The 19,723-nt window shown below is 39.5% G+C and overlaps 1 protein-coding gene across 1 annotated transcript in view; it reads right to left on the bottom strand.

Moving 5' to 3' along the window:
* Window positions 1–1,818: 1,818 nt before the first annotated feature.
* Window positions 1,819–19,723, bottom strand: part of nampt1 (nicotinamide phosphoribosyltransferase 1) — a 43,363-nt gene continuing 25,458 nt past the window's right edge. Inside the window, exons 4-11 of the mRNA XM_072484422.1 lie at window positions 18,050–18,178; window positions 17,758–17,916; window positions 17,179–17,315; window positions 16,216–16,441; window positions 15,095–15,214; window positions 14,263–14,403; window positions 13,375–13,509; window positions 1,819–4,687 (exon numbers count right to left, since the gene is read on the bottom strand). Of these exons, the coding sequence (XP_072340523.1) occupies window positions 4,577–4,687; window positions 13,375–13,509; window positions 14,263–14,403; window positions 15,095–15,214; window positions 16,216–16,441; window positions 17,179–17,315; window positions 17,758–17,916; window positions 18,050–18,178 (1,158 nt within the window). The 3' untranslated portion in view covers window positions 1,819–4,576. The remainder of the gene's footprint in view (window positions 4,688–13,374; window positions 13,510–14,262; window positions 14,404–15,094; window positions 15,215–16,215; window positions 16,442–17,178; window positions 17,316–17,757; window positions 17,917–18,049; window positions 18,179–19,723) is intronic.

The following is a 19,723-nucleotide window of genomic DNA, read 5'->3' as shown; positions in this document are numbered from 1 at the left end:
CGTCTCATTTTGACTGGGCTCACAAAAGCCCCAATTATAATCCAGCTTCATTCTTCACCACTGTAACCCTTAATCTTCTATGCACACTACTTACAATTCTAGAAAACCATCAGATTAAAACAGAAAATACTGGAAATATTTATCAGGTTTGGGAGCATCTGCACAGAGAAATTCATGAAACATCATGGAGCTGAAGTTGGAGAGAAAAAAAAATGTTTCCCTGGAAAACAATTGCCTATTTCTGACAAAAGGTCATCAACCTACATTATTAATTCTTCCTTCAGTTTTTATTTGTTTCTCAACATTTGCAATGTTTTTACTTTGTCTCAATCTGATATCAATTAAATTGACTTATAAATAGACTTATAAATAGATATTTATGAGCAAAATGGAAATCTATTTGCTAATACGAGATTGGTCTGAATTTTGCACGTGCTACTGACCGTTAAGAGAAGCTGCCGACAAAAGATAGAGTGATGCAATGGTTCCACCCCCCGCCCTGAAGGGAGTTGAAATCTGGCACCATGGTCAAGGCAATATCTTGGTGAGCAGCAGCAATGTCAATAAGCAGGTAAAGTATCAAATCACATTGAATTATTCAAACAACAAATTAGGAAGTTAAAATACCTTATGGTTAAATTTTCAAAGTGAAATAAATGAAGGATAAATGGACTAAGAGTGCAGTGAAACCCCAATTTCAAGGAAAATGTAGTCCATGATAACCTATTTTAATAATGGAGGATAATAGCGCTCACATATTATGAAGTAAATCAGACAGCAACTGCTAGTCTCCACATTCACAGAAGCACGATTTGCCTTGCTGCTCCATTACTGGTATCTTGCCAGACTCAGCTTTGAAATAGATCTAAGAGCATGAAGTTGCTATACTTAGCTACATATGAAACACACGTGAAAACATTATTGCTGGTGTATGCGTGCAAGTTACTTTTTTTAAATTGGGTGGGTGCTGCATCTTACTATCAACCAATCAGCTAATATGAGTGTCATATCTTCAGAACTAATTGTTGGGAGGTCATTTTTTACTTTTGATCACAGCTCTATTTCGCTTTGCATTATTATATGGCAGCACAGTGGTGCAGTGGTTAGCACTGCTGCCTCACGGCACGGAGGTCCAAAGTTCGATTCCGGCCCTGTGTCACTGTCAGTGTGCAGCTTGCAGATTCTCCCAGTGTTTGCGTGGGTTTGCCCCAAAACCCAAAGATATGCAGGTTAGATGGACTGGCTACGCTAAATTGCCCCTTAATTGGAAAAAGGTACTCCAAAATATATTTTTTTAAATGATTATACAGCTAAGTTAAATATTCTGATGAGGCATGCTGTTGGCTTGCTCTGTCACACATAGCCTGTAGAGGGAGCCACACTAAATCAAACACCTGACGACAGGAAACTGTCCCTTAAAAGTCCCGTAGTTGAATGGCAAGTACTGACCCCTCACCACTGACTACATAATTTGGATTATTCATTTATGTATTTTGACTAAGCTTAATGTTTCAGCTACTGAGAATATGATGCTTTTGTTTTATAGAGCTTCACCTAGATTTGATTTAATTATGAAGATAAAGGACTCTGAATATTTCACTTGTGCTTTTAGAGAATATGGTCCAGTGAATCCAAATGTAACAATTAGTGGTAATGACAGCAAGAGTAATTAAATAGAGCATTTTTACTAATCTTCTCCAGAAGGGACCAATTGAACTCTAGGCCAAAAGAACGTCAAGTTTTTCAGCAGTACATAATTGCCCATGAATTACAAATGCAGTAACAGTGGTTTTCTGGTCTAAAAGCAGTAAGCATACATTGTGCAAAAGCTGTAGAAATTTATTCAAAACTCCTCACAACATAATATACACCATGGAATACTCAGGAAATCAAAGGATTATATTGAAAAACTTTAAAAGGAGCTACACAGGACATCTAACAACTCCAAATGTAGGGCTGGAGTAAAACACTAAGGAATTGCAGATCAGTTTATCTACACTAGTGGGAGGGAAAATGCTCAACTGAATTATATTGATGCAACCAATATCCCAACTAAACAAGATTTAAAACTATACGGGAAACAGATAGTCACTGAAATCTACAAGAATTCTTGAAGGACAGGCAAGAAGGTATTCATTAACATTCCACTTCAGAGCTTCTAAAGCTTCATCCAACCAATACTAACTATCAACACTGAAAATTGGGTTAACAAAACCCACTTAGAAACCATCCCAAGTATGGGATGTTTCTTGATCAGGTGAAGGTATGTTGCTTTGTTAATTAACTCATTTAAAAGGTGAGCATCATCATCAGGCAACTAACAATTCAAAACAAGGCTTATAACAATAATGCTTCAACTCTTTAAGCCTGATGGGCTTATTGAAGAGTTTGAAATGAAACAAAATTAAATATTTGGTTGGTATGCTGGAGGTTTTACTCACTTGATTAATATTATGACCACTGACATACATTTTTTTTTCTCTCTAAAGCAGTTTCCCCATGTGTTGGTTATTCAATTCTCAGATCAAGTTGGATTGTGACGATTTGCATCACTTATGCAACTCCATAACTTAACTTGTCATTCATCAAAACCTCAAACAAATTGCTGGCATACTAATTCTTCAAGGTTACCTAATGGCAATAATGTATTTTCAAGGAGCATTACACTCCAAGTTTTCATTTAACACATTTATTCACATTAAATTAAATCGGGAGGGCAAAGACAGTAACATTTTTCAATTTGGAATAATCCAAACTGGATCACTATGTAAAGCGGTTCAGTTTAGAAACAGTAATTGGACATGTCAGTCATTTTGAAAAAACAATTTTAAAGTGGTGTGTTTTTGTATTAAAGCACAGATATTTTTGAATGTTCCAGTGACAACCCTTCATTTCACTTCCTCTATCATTTGAGGTTCCAGAGTTGCTTTTGAACAGCTGGATAATATTCTGCACATGTTTTTCCTAGTATTAATGATTACAGTGTATCAGCAGCAAAATAGATTGGAGAAAATGATATTACTAAATGTTCAAATTTGATGAACCATTTGAGACTAAATCATTGTCTTTTTGAACCATAGCAAATGTACTTCTGCTTTACACCTATGGTGGGACAAAAACTGAATTCACAACACCCAAACAGCTCAAAAAGGTTCTTCTCCAGTCATTTCACAGATGTATGGAATTGATATGTTCACCTGACATGATTTAAAAAAAAAGAATCCTATTGCATAGTCTAGCAATCCGGTTTACTGTTTAAGTATATTGCTACAGTAAGGAATATCAAGAAATATTAAAAGCAATACCCAAATCTGGGAACATGAAACAATGGTACAGAATACAGGAAACATGCAACACACTGCTGGTGCATACAGCAGTCCCAGGATTTGAATTTTCTGTAGAACAGGGTAGAAGGTAGAATTTTACACTTTGGAATAACATTTATATTTTTATTGCCTCTTCCCCTCATTGTAAAAGTTATGTTTACGCCTCTTCCCCTCATTGTAAAAGTTATGTTTACTTTGATGTTCTATCAGTATATTAATTGAGACATCTAATTTCTTCCTCCCTTTCATTGTTACCTCAGTGTAGAAACATTTATTTGGGATGATTAGCTGAATTTAAAAAATGTGAAGGAAAAAGGCAAAACAAACTTGGCATCTCAAAAGAAAGTGTCCTTCCTATCAATTTTGGAAGAAAGAAGAAATAGAAGGCTGGGGTTCAACAAGTGCAGTGCAAGTCTAATCAAAATTAATGAATATTGATAAACTATAAAGTCCTTCAACAGTGAATTTACTTTTGACTGTTCCATCAAACTGCAAAATTTTATTGTGGTTAGATACTTTTCTTTTCTCAGTGCTTATCTTCTTTAAAAGCATACATTTTTCAACACACAAATAGGTCTATAAAAAAAGTGCACTATTAACTACCCATCCCGTCAAAATCTAAACACGTGTGCTAAAAGGTTTTGTTCACCACAATACCAAATGTTTGTACAACAGTCACAACTACTCTTTCCTATCGGCAAACTGTCCTTCGTCCCAAACCAGAACAAGGTCTGTAATTATAAAATAGAATCCCCTTAAAAAGCAAAAACTTCATAAAATAGGAAGATTGAAAAGGGGTTTGGTATATATGTACACTAAAAAATATATATATTTAAATTATTTCCAATATTGGCCAACATTATTCACTGAAGTTGGTTGTCCAGTTCAAACACCTGACCAACATTTGCACATGTTCATAATTTCTAGTTACCACTATTATACCCCACAATGTACAAATCACAACACAAGCAGCAGCTGTTCAGAGCAACACATTTTTAAAATTTGTGTACAGCAAGCGTTAGTTAAAAATGCAAACTGCACTGGATGATCAGGGTACGGGTGGGTGTCATTTGCTGTTTTATGTGGCACAGCATAGTTATAAATTTTTAACTTTATCGGTAAATTTTAAAACAGTTATGATACATATATCTGTGCATTGAACACGCAACAGACTTGACATCATTGTGTACACATACATATATATATATATATATATATATATTATATATATATTTGACATTAACTTGAATTTATGGGAGTTCTCCCCAATCCCTTGGCTTCAAATGAGCATTTTCCCTCACTTCATCAAAGGTGTAGCTCTTTATAACTTTGCCATTCTTGAAAACCGTATGCAGCAGATCCTGTAAATAAAGAAACGTTTCAAAATCAGATAGAATCATGCTGCCTTTTGAACTGTGGATCAACTAATTACGAAAAGTCACAAGCGGAGACATTAAAACTGATGCCCCGTCTGCCTGCTCAAATGAGCAAAAAAAGATTCCATTACACTATTTTGAACAGAGTTATTCCTGCCAATATTTAGGCCTTAAATTAACTGTTGCATTGCTGTCTGTGGTGAAAATTGGCTGCCATGATTCCTACAATATTACAGTGACTCCACTGTAAATGGGCTGAAAAGTCAGGTAATTGTGAAAGACAGTAAATAAAATGCAAGCCTTTCTTCTCACTAATGCTTCATCTACATTCAGTTCTTAGCCACTTTAAACTCAAACCATTGTCCAATATACACAACACAAATGTTGTCATTCTTCCAAACCTTCCCATTCTTAAATATTAAGATTTCTTAAAAATTTGTTCTTGTGACCCGAGCGATAACGTCAAGGCCATGCTTAATCAAGCCATGCTTAATCAATTACAGAGTTGCCGAGGTTTTCTTCAAATGCTGCAAATTGTGCAGGGCATTGACAAAGGAATGACTTGTTCAAATGGGCGGCACGGTAGCACAGTGGTTAGCATAGTCGCTTCGCAGCTCCAGGATCCCAGGTTCGATTCCCGGCTCGAGTCACTGTGTGCGGAGTTTGCACTTTCTCCCAGTGTCTGCGTGGATTTCCCCCCTGGGCGATCCGGTTTCCTTCCACAGTCCAAAAATGTGCAGGTTAGGTGGATTGACCATACTAAATTGCCCTTGGTTGGGTTGGGGTTACTGGGATAGGGTTGGGGGTTGTGGGCTTAGGTAGGGTGCTCTTTCCAAGGGCCGGTGCAGACTCGATGGGCCAAATGGCCTCCTTCTGTACTGTAAATTCTATTAAGAAATTCTATGAATCAGACGTGTAACTTGGAGAGCTTGTGAGATGTTTCTCTGACATTGCCAATCTTTTTCTTCTATATCATTCCACACCTGTTGTTCCAACTTTGAAGCTAACTGAGCATTAACAATTAACCATGGCTCTCTTGTTCCTTCTTTGCAAGCTACTACACCACTATGTTTTGGACAATTTTCCTTTACTCTTGGGCATTCATTACCAGTACCTCACAGGCAAATGATTTGTAATGACTTTACCACTGTAACTGATCTTTGAAACAAATATAGTAGCACTCTGCCACTAGCAGAATGGCAAATTTATCAAAAAATGACCAATTTTGCAATAGCAGCCATGAATTCTGTTTGAGAGGGAAAACCAGGTGAGGCCTTCATAAGTACATTGTCTGCTTAAAATCGGTTTTGCAAGTATAGAAAGTGGTTTCCAAATTGAGGGACGGAGAACTCGTTTGTGGTTAGGAGTACCCTGTGCTTGAAATAACAGTAGACTATTAGGAAGCTACAATGTTCGTCAAAGGCAAAGTGAAAATTTATCTGTAGAATGCTTTTATTAATAAAAAATGGTCTCTCCCCAAGGGGCTAAAAGAACACTTCTCAGCAAACTCTACCCACCTTGCTGTAGTTGTCACCTTGCATTCAAACATTTGCTCATGCAATGGTGTGATTCGTATGAAGAGTCGAATTATGGTCTGGTAGTTCTAACATTTGAAATGCAGCAGTAAAACTTTGTGCCTACCAAGCATTACTTGGGAAAGGGTGTTCTCTGACGTTTTATGTGCAATTAAATCATATGCTTGTTCTTCTATAAAAGATTTACAGTTTTGAGATGTAGTGCATGAAACCCAACCACTCCATTTCAAATGATCTAACAAATTACATTATTAAGAGCAGAACACAGATTTTTAAAAAGCTGACTTGTAAGAAAGGAGGCTAGAAGTTAAATCTGGAAGGCAGATAGATATATTATATTCATGGGAGAGTCAAATAGATTATGATCAACAAGGTAATCAAGGGTTATAATGTTGGGGGGTGGGGGAGAATGGGGCAAGACAGTTGAGGTCAGTCAGGTCAGCCATGATCTATCAACACATTTAAGGGGCTGAATGGCCTACTCCTAATTGTGTTCTTGAGGCGAAAAGAAGAAAATTGTTAAAGCCAGCGAAAAACTAACAAAGCAATTTTCAAGAGATGGAAAATTAACATTTAAAAATTTGACTTGGGGACGGTATAAAACAGGGATCTTCCTGGCAAGTGTTCAACCTGTTAATTACGCATACAACTATAAAGTTATACATTTGACACAAACTTCCTTACTTTTTGTTGAGCCAGTGCTTAGGATGAAGATTAATAAGTGTGAAAACCTAAGTTACTCATAGATCTGGGCTACTGATGGTATTCCTAAACTTTATGTCCACATTAACCCTTACCAACTTTTACAGATGCACCACAGAAAGCATCCTATCGGGCTGCATCACAGCCTGGTATGGCAATTGCTCGGCCCAGGACCGCAAGAAACTTCAGAGAGTCGTGAACACCGCCCAGTCCATCACACAAACCTGCCTCCCATCCATTGACTCCATCTACACCTCCTGCTGCCTGGGGAAAGTAGGCAGTATAATCAAAGATCCCTCCCACCCAGCTTACTCACTCTTCCAACTTCTTCCATCGGGCAGGAGATACAAAAGTCTGAGAACACGCACGAACAGACTCAAAAACAGCTTCTTCCCCGCTGTTACCAGACTCCTAAATGACCCTCTTATGGACTGACCTCATTAACATTACACCCTGTATGCTTCATCCGATGCCAGTGCTTATGTAGTTACATTGTATATGTTGTGTTGCCCTATTATGTATTTTCTTTTATTCCCTTTTCTTCCCATGTACTTAATGATCTGTTGAGCTGCTCGCAGAAAAATACTTTTCACTGTACCTCGGTACACGTGACAATAAACAAATTCAATCCAATCCAATCCAGGAAAGTTAAAAGTTAAAAAGTGTTGTGTTTGAGATCGATCAATAGATTCGAAGTGCCTCTTCAGACACCATGTTCTATTTTTGAAAATAACCTTCATTTAATCTTCTGCACCACTCTAGGCTTCCGAATAAACTGATACAATGGGTGAAATTCTGCCAACCATCCGTCAGCTAGTTTGATGGTGAAAGAGCATAGTGAATATGAGCAGAGACCCAAAGAAATTTAGAAACCCGCCAACATAAAATTCTGTTGCAATTCTGCCAATGGCGAGTTTCTCTTCCCGCTAACAGGTGGCACAAATGTTATTCGCATCTCATGAACAATGGCCGCTGGCCTCCTGTCAGGCTCAATCTTTCGTCACTCCAACTGGACTTTATATCGGTGTCAAATCCAATTACTAAAAAGAGTGACATCGCAAGGTCCTTCAGTTCGCCAAAAAACTTCGGGGTGAGTGCAACAACCTCTTGCCATAGTACTGCGCTGTTCCCCTCTCTGCCTGGGCAGACTGGTTACTGCCTCCATCTCCAAGCTGTCTTCATGGACAACACCATGCTGCATGACTCATGGACACTTGTGTGTCACTGACTCAGATCAGTACCACACCTGGGGTTAGGGGTGGGGTTCAGGAGTCTCTATTCCTCCCCTGGTGCCACACACCAGTGCCTATCTTATCAGGACTGCTGTGGGACTCATGCAGCCTCTGCAACAAAGGTCTGAAGTTCATCCATGGGTGTGTGAGGATAACAAGGAAGCCTCACACTTAAAAAGCCAATTACTTAATAGGAATTTTGTTTAAATTACAGCAACAGACTACCTTTAAAATTTAGCCATAACTCCAGGAAAACTGTAGTCAAAACAGCAAAGGCTTTAACAGGAGTTTCCCCAATTCAGAAGAAAGGATTATGAAGAATGCCTGCTCTAAACATCCATCACTTCCCAATATTTTTCTGTCGATTTTGACTGTCTTTTCCCACTATCACTCTAACCGCGAACGGCTGAGCATTCCTAACTTCTCTTTTTTTCCGTCTCATAATTCCCACTCCTGTTGCTCCCTCACTTGCAAGTGTTTTATTCAAGCCAGCCACGACAGGCAAACATGAAACAACCGACTAAGGTTCATAACAATTCAGTTAGAAGCAGTATTGCCCTGACATTCTTGCTGACTTGTCCAGTCCTGCTCTAATTGATGTTCCTCCCTCAGCCTTTTGCTGGAGAACTGGGACCTCAGCTTCTCAACAGTTATGGTAATGGAGCGATGGGCTTATAGACACAAGCATGCACATGATACGATACGACGAGGCACAGGAAATCAAAATGAGAGAAGAATGTTAGAAAGAGAAGTAGAGACACTAAATTAGTGGATCAAACTATGGCATGAGAGAAATTAGTGTCAGGTCATCCAAATTTGAATATTCGCATAATGGTGAAGCCACGGACAAATGAAATCAAAAAGCATCTTAATATACTTTAGCACCACCAAGTGTTGGGTCAATTGAATTTTCAAGATCAATATAAAAGGATATGGAGCAAAGACGGGTAAATGAAGCCGAGGTACAGATCAGCTATAATCTAGTTGAACGAGAGAATAGGCTCAAGGGATCTATGTTGCTCATTTATTTTTTAAAGGACTTATAGCAGCTTATGGCACTATGGTTCAAGATCCAATGCCAGTTTAGCAAACTAGAGCAGGTCGACAATGGATCAAGGGCATGCATAACAGCAAAATTCTCATTTCAGGATTCTATCCACAAGAGGGCGAATTGGGTCAGAAGTAAATAAACTGATCCCATTAGAAGGGTTAAATGGTGGCATAAGAGCAGAGTGGCTACAGCAGATCGATGCGTGGAGGGGAAAGGGAGGTATTTGGCATATCTAGGTTTTGAGGTGAGGTTGGATGAAGGAATGAAGTTTATGCCCACCTTATCTTCCCACATGCTTCTAATTCACCTTCCAGTGGAGATATTCCCCATTTAACATTAAAAATAGTTAGAATGGTTGCTCTTGCCTTATTTATTAATTGGAAAGTTATGAATTTGATTTTCATTCTTGTTGGACTGAGCTTCATTGTATATGTATTTTTTTTTAACAGGAAAGATATTGGAGCCATGAAATCAGATGACCAAAGCTGTAGCCACTTAAAATGGCTAACTCCCGATTTAAAATGGCGAACGGCAAAGGCTGATGGGAAAGACAGCCAACAGGACAAAAACGAGCAGCTGCAGGTTGACTGTGTATTTACCTCTGGAAAGGCCAGACAAGATAGATACCAGCAACCATCAGCATAACAAAACATCAGCCATCTGCATACTAATGAGCAATTCCCAGGAACAATGAGCAACATTTAGACACATAAAGCAAAACCAGACTCGTCGGCGCCAGCAGAAGCCTACACAAAGGGAGGTGAACGACCACCTCAAGACCGCCCATCGATCAGGGCGCCCCCCCCCCCCGGTCAACTACGCTCGGGTAGGAGAGACACGGCATTGGTAGCCGTCCTACCCGGGGACTCCATCCAAATCTCACCCGTCGTGGTCCATACGCATTTTGGCACTTTTCGTTCAAAAAGTTTTGTTTTGTTTTAGGTAACCTTTGGGTTGCCAACCACATGCTATTTACATCCTGAAACATTTGGATGGTAAATTGCACAGTCTGCGAGACGGCTCGCACTGGTTCATTAGTTGGAAGTGTGTCTTGTATTAAAATTCGATTTTTGAAAAAAAAATGAGGGAGTCACACATAGTGACCAATTATAAAGGGAGTAATTGGCACTACAGGACAGACACACTATCGTACGAGATATTAAACAAAGATAGTTACAGACACTATGCTTGTTTCCACAGAACTCCAGAAGCTCCAGGGCAGCACGGTAGCATTGTGGATAGCACAATTGTTTCACAGCTCCAGGGTCCCAGGTTCGATTCCGGCTTGGGACTCTGTCTGTGCGGAGTCTGCACATCCTCCCCGTGTATGCGTGGGTTTCCTCAGGGTACAGGTTAGGTGGATTGGCCATGATAAATTGCACTGAGTGTCCAAAATTGCCATTAGGGGTGGGGTTACTGGGTTATGGGGATAGGGTGGAGGTGTTGACCTTGGGTAGGGTGCTCTTTCCAAGAGCCGGTGCAGACTCGATGGGCTGAATGGCCTCCTTCTGCATTGTAAATTCTATAATCTATAAGGACCGGAGAAGAGAAGAAAAGGAAAGAGAAGAAAAAATGAAATGAAATAAAAATCGCTTATTGCCACAAGTAGGCTTCAAATGAAGTTACTGTGAAAAGCCCCTAGTCGCCACATTCCAGCGCCTGTTCGGGGAGGCTGTTACGGGAATCGAACCATGCTGCTGGCCTGCCCTGGTCGGCTTTCAAAGCCAGCGATTTAGCCCTGTGCTAAACAGCCCATGAGGACTTCCTCCACATGGATCAGCATCATTTTTATGGACGTTTGGTTGCACGTGAACCCGAACCCCATGACTTCAAGCCCCCCAGGCGTTAATGTTTCACTTCCCCGCAGTACCCAGAGCCCAGTCAACTGCGACACCACATCATCTTGGTGTGCCAGGTTTATAACCTGGTAGTCCCTGTCCTGTGTAATAGAAACCTTACTGGTATTAGCGATACTCTGCTGCATAGTGCAGACTACGCGTCTACGGAAATGGAGAAGGAGAGCCTACCGCGCTCGAACCCTGGTATATAGGATCAGATCCCTTATTTTCGGATACGACCAGACCCCCGACCTATAATAAAGAACATTCACTTGCGTTTATTGTAAATAAAGAAATGTAAAGAACTGTACATGAGCAAATTGTACGATCCTGGGCTTGACTGCCAAGCCAGGAAGACTGATGTGTAAACTGCTATGATTTTGTTTGTATGGATGAGGAAGTTAGGATAATGAAATGTTGAAGTGAGTGTAGTGTATGAAGAATAGTTAGAGGTTCCCAGTTTATTATTTTGTAATGCATGTCCCTGTTTGACATAGCGCCCTTAGAATTGTTAGTTAAATTTTTTTGCATAGCTATGGTCAGTGCAGAGGCCATGAAGGAAGTGCCCCCCCCCCCCCCTCGGGGCCAGGTCAGGGAATGGAAAGCAACATAGTTATGTGATCCTAACGCAAAGCGTTAGGATCACAAGGAGGGAATGTAGCCACTTAAAATGGCTAACTCCCGATTTAAAATGGCGAACGGCAAAGGCTGATGGGAAAGTCAGGACAAAAACGAGCAGCTGCAGGTTGACTGTGTATTTACCTCTGGAAAGGCCAGACAAGATCGATACCAGCAACCATCAGCATAACAAAACATCAGCCATCTGCATACTAATGAGCAATTCCCGGGAACAATGAGCAACATTTAGACACATAAAGCAAAACCAGACTCTTCAGCGCCAGCAGAAGCCTACACAAAAGGAGGTGAACGACCACCTCAAGACCGCCCATCGATCAGGGAACCGCTCCAGCATTGGAGAAAATCGAACCAAGTGATTGGGACAAAGTCCAATCACTTGGAACCAGGTACAGGGTCTGCCCCGAAAGGCGGGAAGCTCCTGGGGACTATAAGAATTGAGACCCAAGTTCAAGGCGCTCTCTCTTCCAGCCCTTTTCCACCTCTCTTCAACCGCTTCCAGCTCTCTTAACTCTTCAACAGCCGTTCAAAAACTGTAAGTCTAACTTCAACGCTCGCTACGAGATAGGCACTCCTAGCTACCAACCTGTACCAACTTCGAATCCCGCAGGCTCAGAACCCGAAAGGCCATTCGTTTCCCTGACCTGGTGGGCCAGTTCCAAGTTAAGTATTGGCCTGTTAGCTGTAGAAGTAGGTTAGACATAGAATTTGTACATGAGTAGTGATTACTGTGTATAATAAATGTGCTTTGATTTAAATCTTACTAAGCGGTGTATTGGATTATTGATCATTACTCGGACCTGAACCACGTGGCGGTATCATAAAGATACCTGGCGACTCAAGAGCAAAGGTGATAAAACAGAGCAATTAAACTAAGGCGAAGTTAGCAACAAAGCTAAAATCTCAAATTTAGTATCACTTTGTTTTATAGTTAATGCCTCTATACCTAAAAATGCAGAATCTAGTTTGTTCCCCCAACTTTATCCTGTCCTTTCGCCTTTCCTGATTGCACAGTCATCTTTAAAGATTCATGCATCTCCCTCCGGGTTCTCTTCTCGTTAACAATCTGGTCGAAAATGTCCATGAATTCTGCCCCCCCCCAAAGTTACAATTTCATATTTTCATTCATTAAACTGCCTTTACAACCCTTTTGCACATCATCTAGTCTAGGTGCTCCTATGTTGAAGCTCACACTTACTTAATGGCAAATACCAGCATCAACCATCAACCACCTTGTGCCTATTCTCATGTAATTTAACAGGGGTCCAGGACTCACGCAGCAAACTTGAAAAATCACTTGTTCCTTTACCTGCAAACTATCAGTGGCATGGTGGTATTGTCACTGGACTAATAATCCAGATACCCAGAGTAATGCTCTGGGGACCCGTGTTCAAATCCTACCTGGGCAGATGGTAGAATTTCAATTCAAAAAAGAAAAACAAAATCTGGAATTAAAGGTCAAATGGTGACCATGAACCAATTTTGTCAATTGTCCCCTCATGTCCTTTAGGGAAGAAAATCTGTCATTCTTACCTGGTCTGGCCTGCATGTGACTGGCTCTCTGAAAAGATTAAATGCCAATGTTTTCTTCTAATCTGCTTAATTAACCTTGTTATTAGGTCATGTTAAACTTTTCATGTTTACGTGGCAGAGTATAAGAAGGTACAAATTTACTTACAGGACTATTTTCTTCCAGCTCTCCTTTACCCTCTTCAAGTGTAGCATAATCCCCTGAAGGAGTACAGTGCAAAGACAGACGTCCTTTCTTAGATCGCTTGTTTGGATCCATAACTGGATCTTTGAAAACATTTACCTAAAATGAGAAAAGTCAATTTACAGACATGAAGTAGTACCGTTTATAACTGGAACTAGAAAGCAGTTACTAGTTTAGGAAAATATCCACACAAAAAACATAACTTAACAATACTTTGTGAATGTAACAAGGATCTGCATTAGTGGAACGCTCATAAGTGCTATCCCTAATACCCAGCACTGGAAAGTGCATCCATGAATCAGTTTGTCAACACTCAAATGTCTGCTGTCAAATCGAGAAAAGGTAATATAAAGATGCTTATATTTAAAATTATATTCCAGTGAGCTTCAGCAATTGGAGAAAACAGTTGTAGGTGTAGAAAGCTACAATAAACACAACAGGAATTAGACAGTTGCTTCGAAGAGGATGACTGAAAGGGCATGGAACGTGAGGAGTGGCTCAGATTAGAAGCCATATGGGAGGGTGGGAAAAACAGGCCTAGATGTTTGAGATTACATTCTATGAATTACTTGGTTATACTGTTACAGCTTATTCAGCAGAATTGTGTAAAGTTAAGTCCAACGTGATATTAATGTGAATTGACATTTAGTGAACAATGCACTCAAAGGTTATGTATAGTGCAACTGGCCAGAATGAGCACAAAGAGATATTAGCCTACTTATTCAACAGAACAGGTTTATAATTGATTGGATAGAGATTTGATTCATATGCTCGATATATATGGGCAACGCTCTACCCAAAACCTACAGTTGTTTAAAATGCAGTTCAAAAGCTCTATACAGTGTAACATACCCCAAGTCCATTTGTTACCACATAACTGCATTTGAAGGAACAATTCAAAAGATCTCTCGTCATCTTCTGCAGCAAAGCACCACCAGATCCAAAGGCAATGTTCTCGATACTCCATTTATGCTCTTTCATGCCTTGAACAATCTGAAAAAACATATACAAATTTTATTGGTTTAAAGATAGCATGCTGCAACATACTTTTCTCTATCTGTAATAATCCTGCATCCCTCTCATAGTTATATCCAGTTGTTTCTTAAGTCAAGAAAGTTTTTGCATCTGTCATCCTAAACTGAAGTCCTTTCCCAGTTAATCACTTTGTATAAAGAAACTTCTGATTTAAGTCTTCAAGTTACTTCTACTGTTTGAAACCATGTCGCATTGTCTCTGGTTTAATTCAAAACTAGTTTTCTGGATTAACGTTTTCCATACCATTTACAACATTTTCCATACCATTAAAGTTCCTCAATCTCACCAGTCTGCTGTGACAACTGGCACTGCAATGCAACATTCCTCACTCTCTCCTCATTAAATTCAAATTCTATTTGAATTTGACTCTGGTGTCCTTCCATTCGGCCATCATTGGCAGTTGTGCCTTCAGTGATAAAGGCCCCATGCTCTTGGAAAGCTCTCTTCAATTCTCTCCATTCTCCTCCTTCATGGCCCTCTTTAAAGCCACACAAACAATTTGGTCATCTGTCCCAATATCATCTGTTTTGGTTTGAAACTGATGTTGCATTACACTCACTGACTGGGGATCTTTCAGTCATGCAATCAGTTTCCCCCAAATCTCACTATTATATCTCTTGAAAACCTTTGCTGGACTGTGCACTCTTACCTCTTGCAAAGTGTTTATATCCACACCATCTCCCTGAATAATTCTCAAGTAAGGAGGAAGAACGTTATAACCGTTACAGTTCTCAGTTGGTGGAAATTTCTTTCCAAGGATCTCAAGAACCTGAAGGCCAGAAAAGTGACAATTTGATAATTCGGCAACACACCAAAGATTAGTTATATGACTTGTTACTTCAAGATCAATCACAGCATCAAATCAGCTCTTGCAGAACAGTGAATTTGTTTTTATATTCATCAGTCGACAGTCATTTAGTTCTTCACTCCAGCCCAATTTGAACAAGGCCTAACACTGATGTTGGTCTGGAACAGACCAGTGCATTTGTGGAGGTGGAGCTGGGGAACTTGGTTCCATAAATCTCTGGGATCAAATCCAGCAAATAATGAGATTAAAAAGTTTCATAATCTGTTGGTACCATTTAGCAGACCTTGATCCATCTCAAGAGTTGGCAAATTGACTTCCTCATCACGAGTGCCAGCACTCTATAGTTTTCATCCCAAGTATCAGCATGCATATCAAGAGACAACATCAGTTATGATATTTTGTGCAGAACCCCTTCAGATATCGCATGAAGGGTAAATGCACCCATTGTCAATTATATTTTTAAACTTCTACCAAGGTTTTCCTTTTAAAACCTCAAGACGAGTAGAGTATTCATGTAGATTTATAATCTGTCCCTCTGGATTATTTGGTAAAGCAACTCTTATAAATTGGTGTAGATAGCCTTGCAATTTAATTTCACTTTTATCACCTCGGGCGTGGGGCAAGATTGCGAAGGTGGGCCTTCACGAATAACCTCCGCCGTGCTTTTCTTTCTTCTCAGTCTCGGACTACATTAAAGGAAACCCCAAACTTTGGGTTCAACTTCAGACGCAGTCGGAACTAATTAGTTGGAGGAATTTGGTCAGTCTGAGCCGCTGAAGAGCTTGAAAAAGTATATTCTTAAATATTTAGTATACTTTATTTCACCATTTCAACTCCCATTCTGATAAATTAAACTTGCACTTTCATTTATTTTTAAATATACATGGATACTTCTGTGTCATATTGTTACTGAGGAGATCATAAAGAAGGAACTACACTCTAAAAGAAGAAAAATATGTTACCTGTAAAACTGTATCAAGTGGATTTCCTGAATCTGGCCGAATAATGAGTGGGGCTGAAGGGCTTCTTTCTTCTATCAAACTTCTCAAGTCCTCACCCCAGATGGTTTCGCAAGCATGATAAATGTCATAACTGTCACTAACAATTGATACAGGCACTGTGGAAAACTTCTTCATTATGTGTTCAAAGGCATCTTTTTCACCGTCTTTTCCCCATGCTGTAATTGTACTGCTCAAAAGGAATAAAATATAGAAACCATTTAAGCGCCTAAATGACAGACCAACATTTGATTGCAAACTGCTTTAATTGTAAAAAAAAACACCTCTTTTCAAACTTCATTTTATCATCAGAATTAAAACAAAGCTCCTCAAAACAATGTGGAGAACAAATATTTTTAAGCAACCTCAACGACTCACTGCTCTTATCAGCTCTTCTGGACAGAGACAAATAAAATCACAGGAAACTATTCAAGATTAAGTTTACATTAAGATAGAGAATAATGCAATGGTGCAACCAGGTGATAAGATTGACACTTATGCAAGATTAATTAGGGGTAGCTAACAGTTGGAGAATCCTGAGGATTTATATACTGACAAATCTTTCTAAAGTGTCAGTCTGTCCTGCAAACAGCAAATGGTGTCATATCTGGACTGTGTTCAATATATTAAAAAATGGGGAATGTAAACAAATTCTTGCATTCTCAGAAGAAATGTACATCTCAAAAAAGCAGAGTTAAGAGAAATTTACATCTCAAAAAAGCAGAGTTAAGAACTTATCTCCTCAACTTCCAGGAGAAATAAACCAGAATATAAATGAGAATTCAAAACGGAAGACTTACACACCATAAATACTTATTACTACTGACAAGTTCTTAGCAAAGTGTTCCTCCTAGCATTTTGTGAAATTTACTGCCAAAACTTTTAATGCAGCTTCCCAATAGTAAGATAAATTATGAAAGTGCTCACCTGTGTTCTGCTGCTGGTACTGAAAAGCCTGGCACCGGGTCCTTTGTTCCATAATACTTCTTGATGACCGTGATTCCTGCAACGGTGTCTGTTCCTTTGAAGTTTACTAGATGTGAAGATGCCCCAATTCCTGCTGTCTAAAAGAGATGTTATGACATACAGGTGATTAAGTTAAGGTGTACAAATTTCAGTTATGGTTTTGGAATAAATATCTATTCAAAACTATATCTCAGCCTTTTCATAGGCACCATTATTTTAAATTCAATAAATTTTGTTTTTTATCAAGCCCTGTACCCTGGTCATGCAATTTTTCCAAGGTGGGGGAATCATAATTTTGCACATAATTCAGATTCCAACCATGCATCCTGTTGTGCAAACAGTGCATGGTCTTAACTCCAGAGCAATGTGAACTCAGGACTGTGATTACATCATCACTTTGCTCGGTTAGACAGTAATGACAAGTAGAAAGATCGAGGTTATAGGATCTTAAGACCTGGTTGAAATCTTAACCAAGCCATTCTGCTTATTCAGTTAAACTTTTACTATTAAAACATATGGGTCATTGCACAAAGTATTTACCTCTTGTGATGAAACCCCTCTGTAACCAAAGTCATGAAGCTTGTACTCCAGTCCACCTAAATTACCAGCAGTCTCCATCAAGTACTTGGCTAAAATTTTCTTCTGCTCTCTGGAATTCGTGGCCACAGAGATGGGATACCAAGTTTGAACAAGACTAGTCTAAAAACAAGAATAAAAGGAAATGCAATGTCACTGCTGTCCACAAAAGGCTACATTCTGCCCACATCCAAGTTACAGGGAGACTAAAGGTGAAACTGCATAAAATTAAATATCCTGCAAAGTGCATACATACCTCAACCCAATTAGTCAGCCAATAGCATTCTGGATCTGTGTTTTCAACTGTAAAGAGAACATTTCCCCGGGGGATGACACTCCCTTCAGGGACAGCCTTTACTTCTATTGGAAGGTGACCATCGTGTTTCTAAAATGGAGAATCAAAATCCATTACTGTAATTTTTTAAAAGTCTAATTAGTTTTCATATACTTCCAAATGCTTTCATAATCCAGGTACACTTCACCAAGAACACCACCATTTTTACTGACCCAAGGCAAACAACCAAAAGTAAAATTTTAAAGTTAAATACTTTAAATTGTTCCCTCAAGAAAGTGAAAGACAAAAAAACGGATACTCAGAAGAAACATCATTTTGATAGCCCCAGCAGCATGGCACAACATTTTCCTTTATAAACATCTGCATTGGGGCTGGGGGGGGGGGGCACAAAGCAAACAAGGAAAATAATGGTTTATTGCTTCACGTACTAAAAACTTTATCGGCAGCACAGTGGCGCAGTGGTTAGCACTGCTCCCTCACGACGCCGAGGTCCCAGGTTGGATCCTGGCTCTGGGTCACTGTTCATGTGGAGTTTGCACATTCTCCCCATGTTTGCATGGGTTTTGCCCCCACAACCCAAAGATGTGCAGGCTAGGTGAATTGGCCACGGTAAATTGCCCCTTAATTGGAAAAAAATAATTGGGTACTCAATTTTTTTTAAAAACTAAAAACATTATTTTGTTGTGAAATATACCAAGTGGAAGGCAAAGACTATTAAGACATTAGGAATATAATATCACACATATGCTAAGCAAAGCAATGGTCTTTTGGCTATTACAGACACCAGATGATTCACTGTTGTCATACACCAAGCCCAAAAGAGGCTTGACCAATCGAAGCAGTGTGTCAAAGGACAGTACATCCAACTATTGCTTGTCTGTAATCTTTAGTATCTCTTTGGAAGGGGAGGTAACAAATTCCACATTCTAAAAAAAGTGGTTGGATTGATTGTTCCCCACTTCACATTTTTTTGTTTTAGCTTTTACCCCAGGATAGAAATATTAATGCATGTTATGCCTGGTTTAAAAATTGTTCAATTGTTTAGTCAAATCTCTATCTTCTTCCTGAGCATTAATACAGAAAAAGAAAATTCACAGCACAATCATCTATTCTCTTTGGATGGAATATAAACTTTCCTCAATAAACAAGAAAAAGTTGAGAAACAACTTTTCTGAAATTTCCATTTTGAACATAACAGAATGGGGGTAGATCAAATGGTCCATTGAGCCTTCTCCACCATTTAATATCATGGCTGGTAAACTACCTCACTGCATGATGATCTGCATCCACTTTCCCAACCGCATCCTTAGATTTCCTCAGCACCAAAAGTCTGTCTATCTCAGTCTCAAATGCAATTAATGGTGGGAGTATCCATAACCTTCAGGGGTAGATAATTTCAAGTTTCACAATCCTTTGAGTGAAGAAGTTTCTTCGTCCAGAGTAAATCTTGATCCTGTGATTGTGCCCGTGTTTTCAATTCCTCAACCAAGGGAAACAATGGCTGGATTCTCCGGTCCACAACCGTGTATTTCTCGGCCGCACACCGTTCGCTGGTGGTGGGATTCTATCTTCTGGCCACTTGTCAATAGGATTTCCCTTTATAACAAGCTCACACCGCCAAGAAACAAGCGGATG

The sequence above is a fragment of the Scyliorhinus torazame genome, chromosome 19, assembly GCF_047496885.1.
Source record: "Scyliorhinus torazame isolate Kashiwa2021f chromosome 19, sScyTor2.1, whole genome shotgun sequence".
Classification (NCBI taxonomy): domain Eukaryota; kingdom Metazoa; phylum Chordata; class Chondrichthyes; order Carcharhiniformes; family Scyliorhinidae; genus Scyliorhinus; species Scyliorhinus torazame.
The sequence above is the reverse complement of the archived record's forward strand: the minus strand, read 5'-3'. Positions and strand labels throughout refer to the sequence as shown.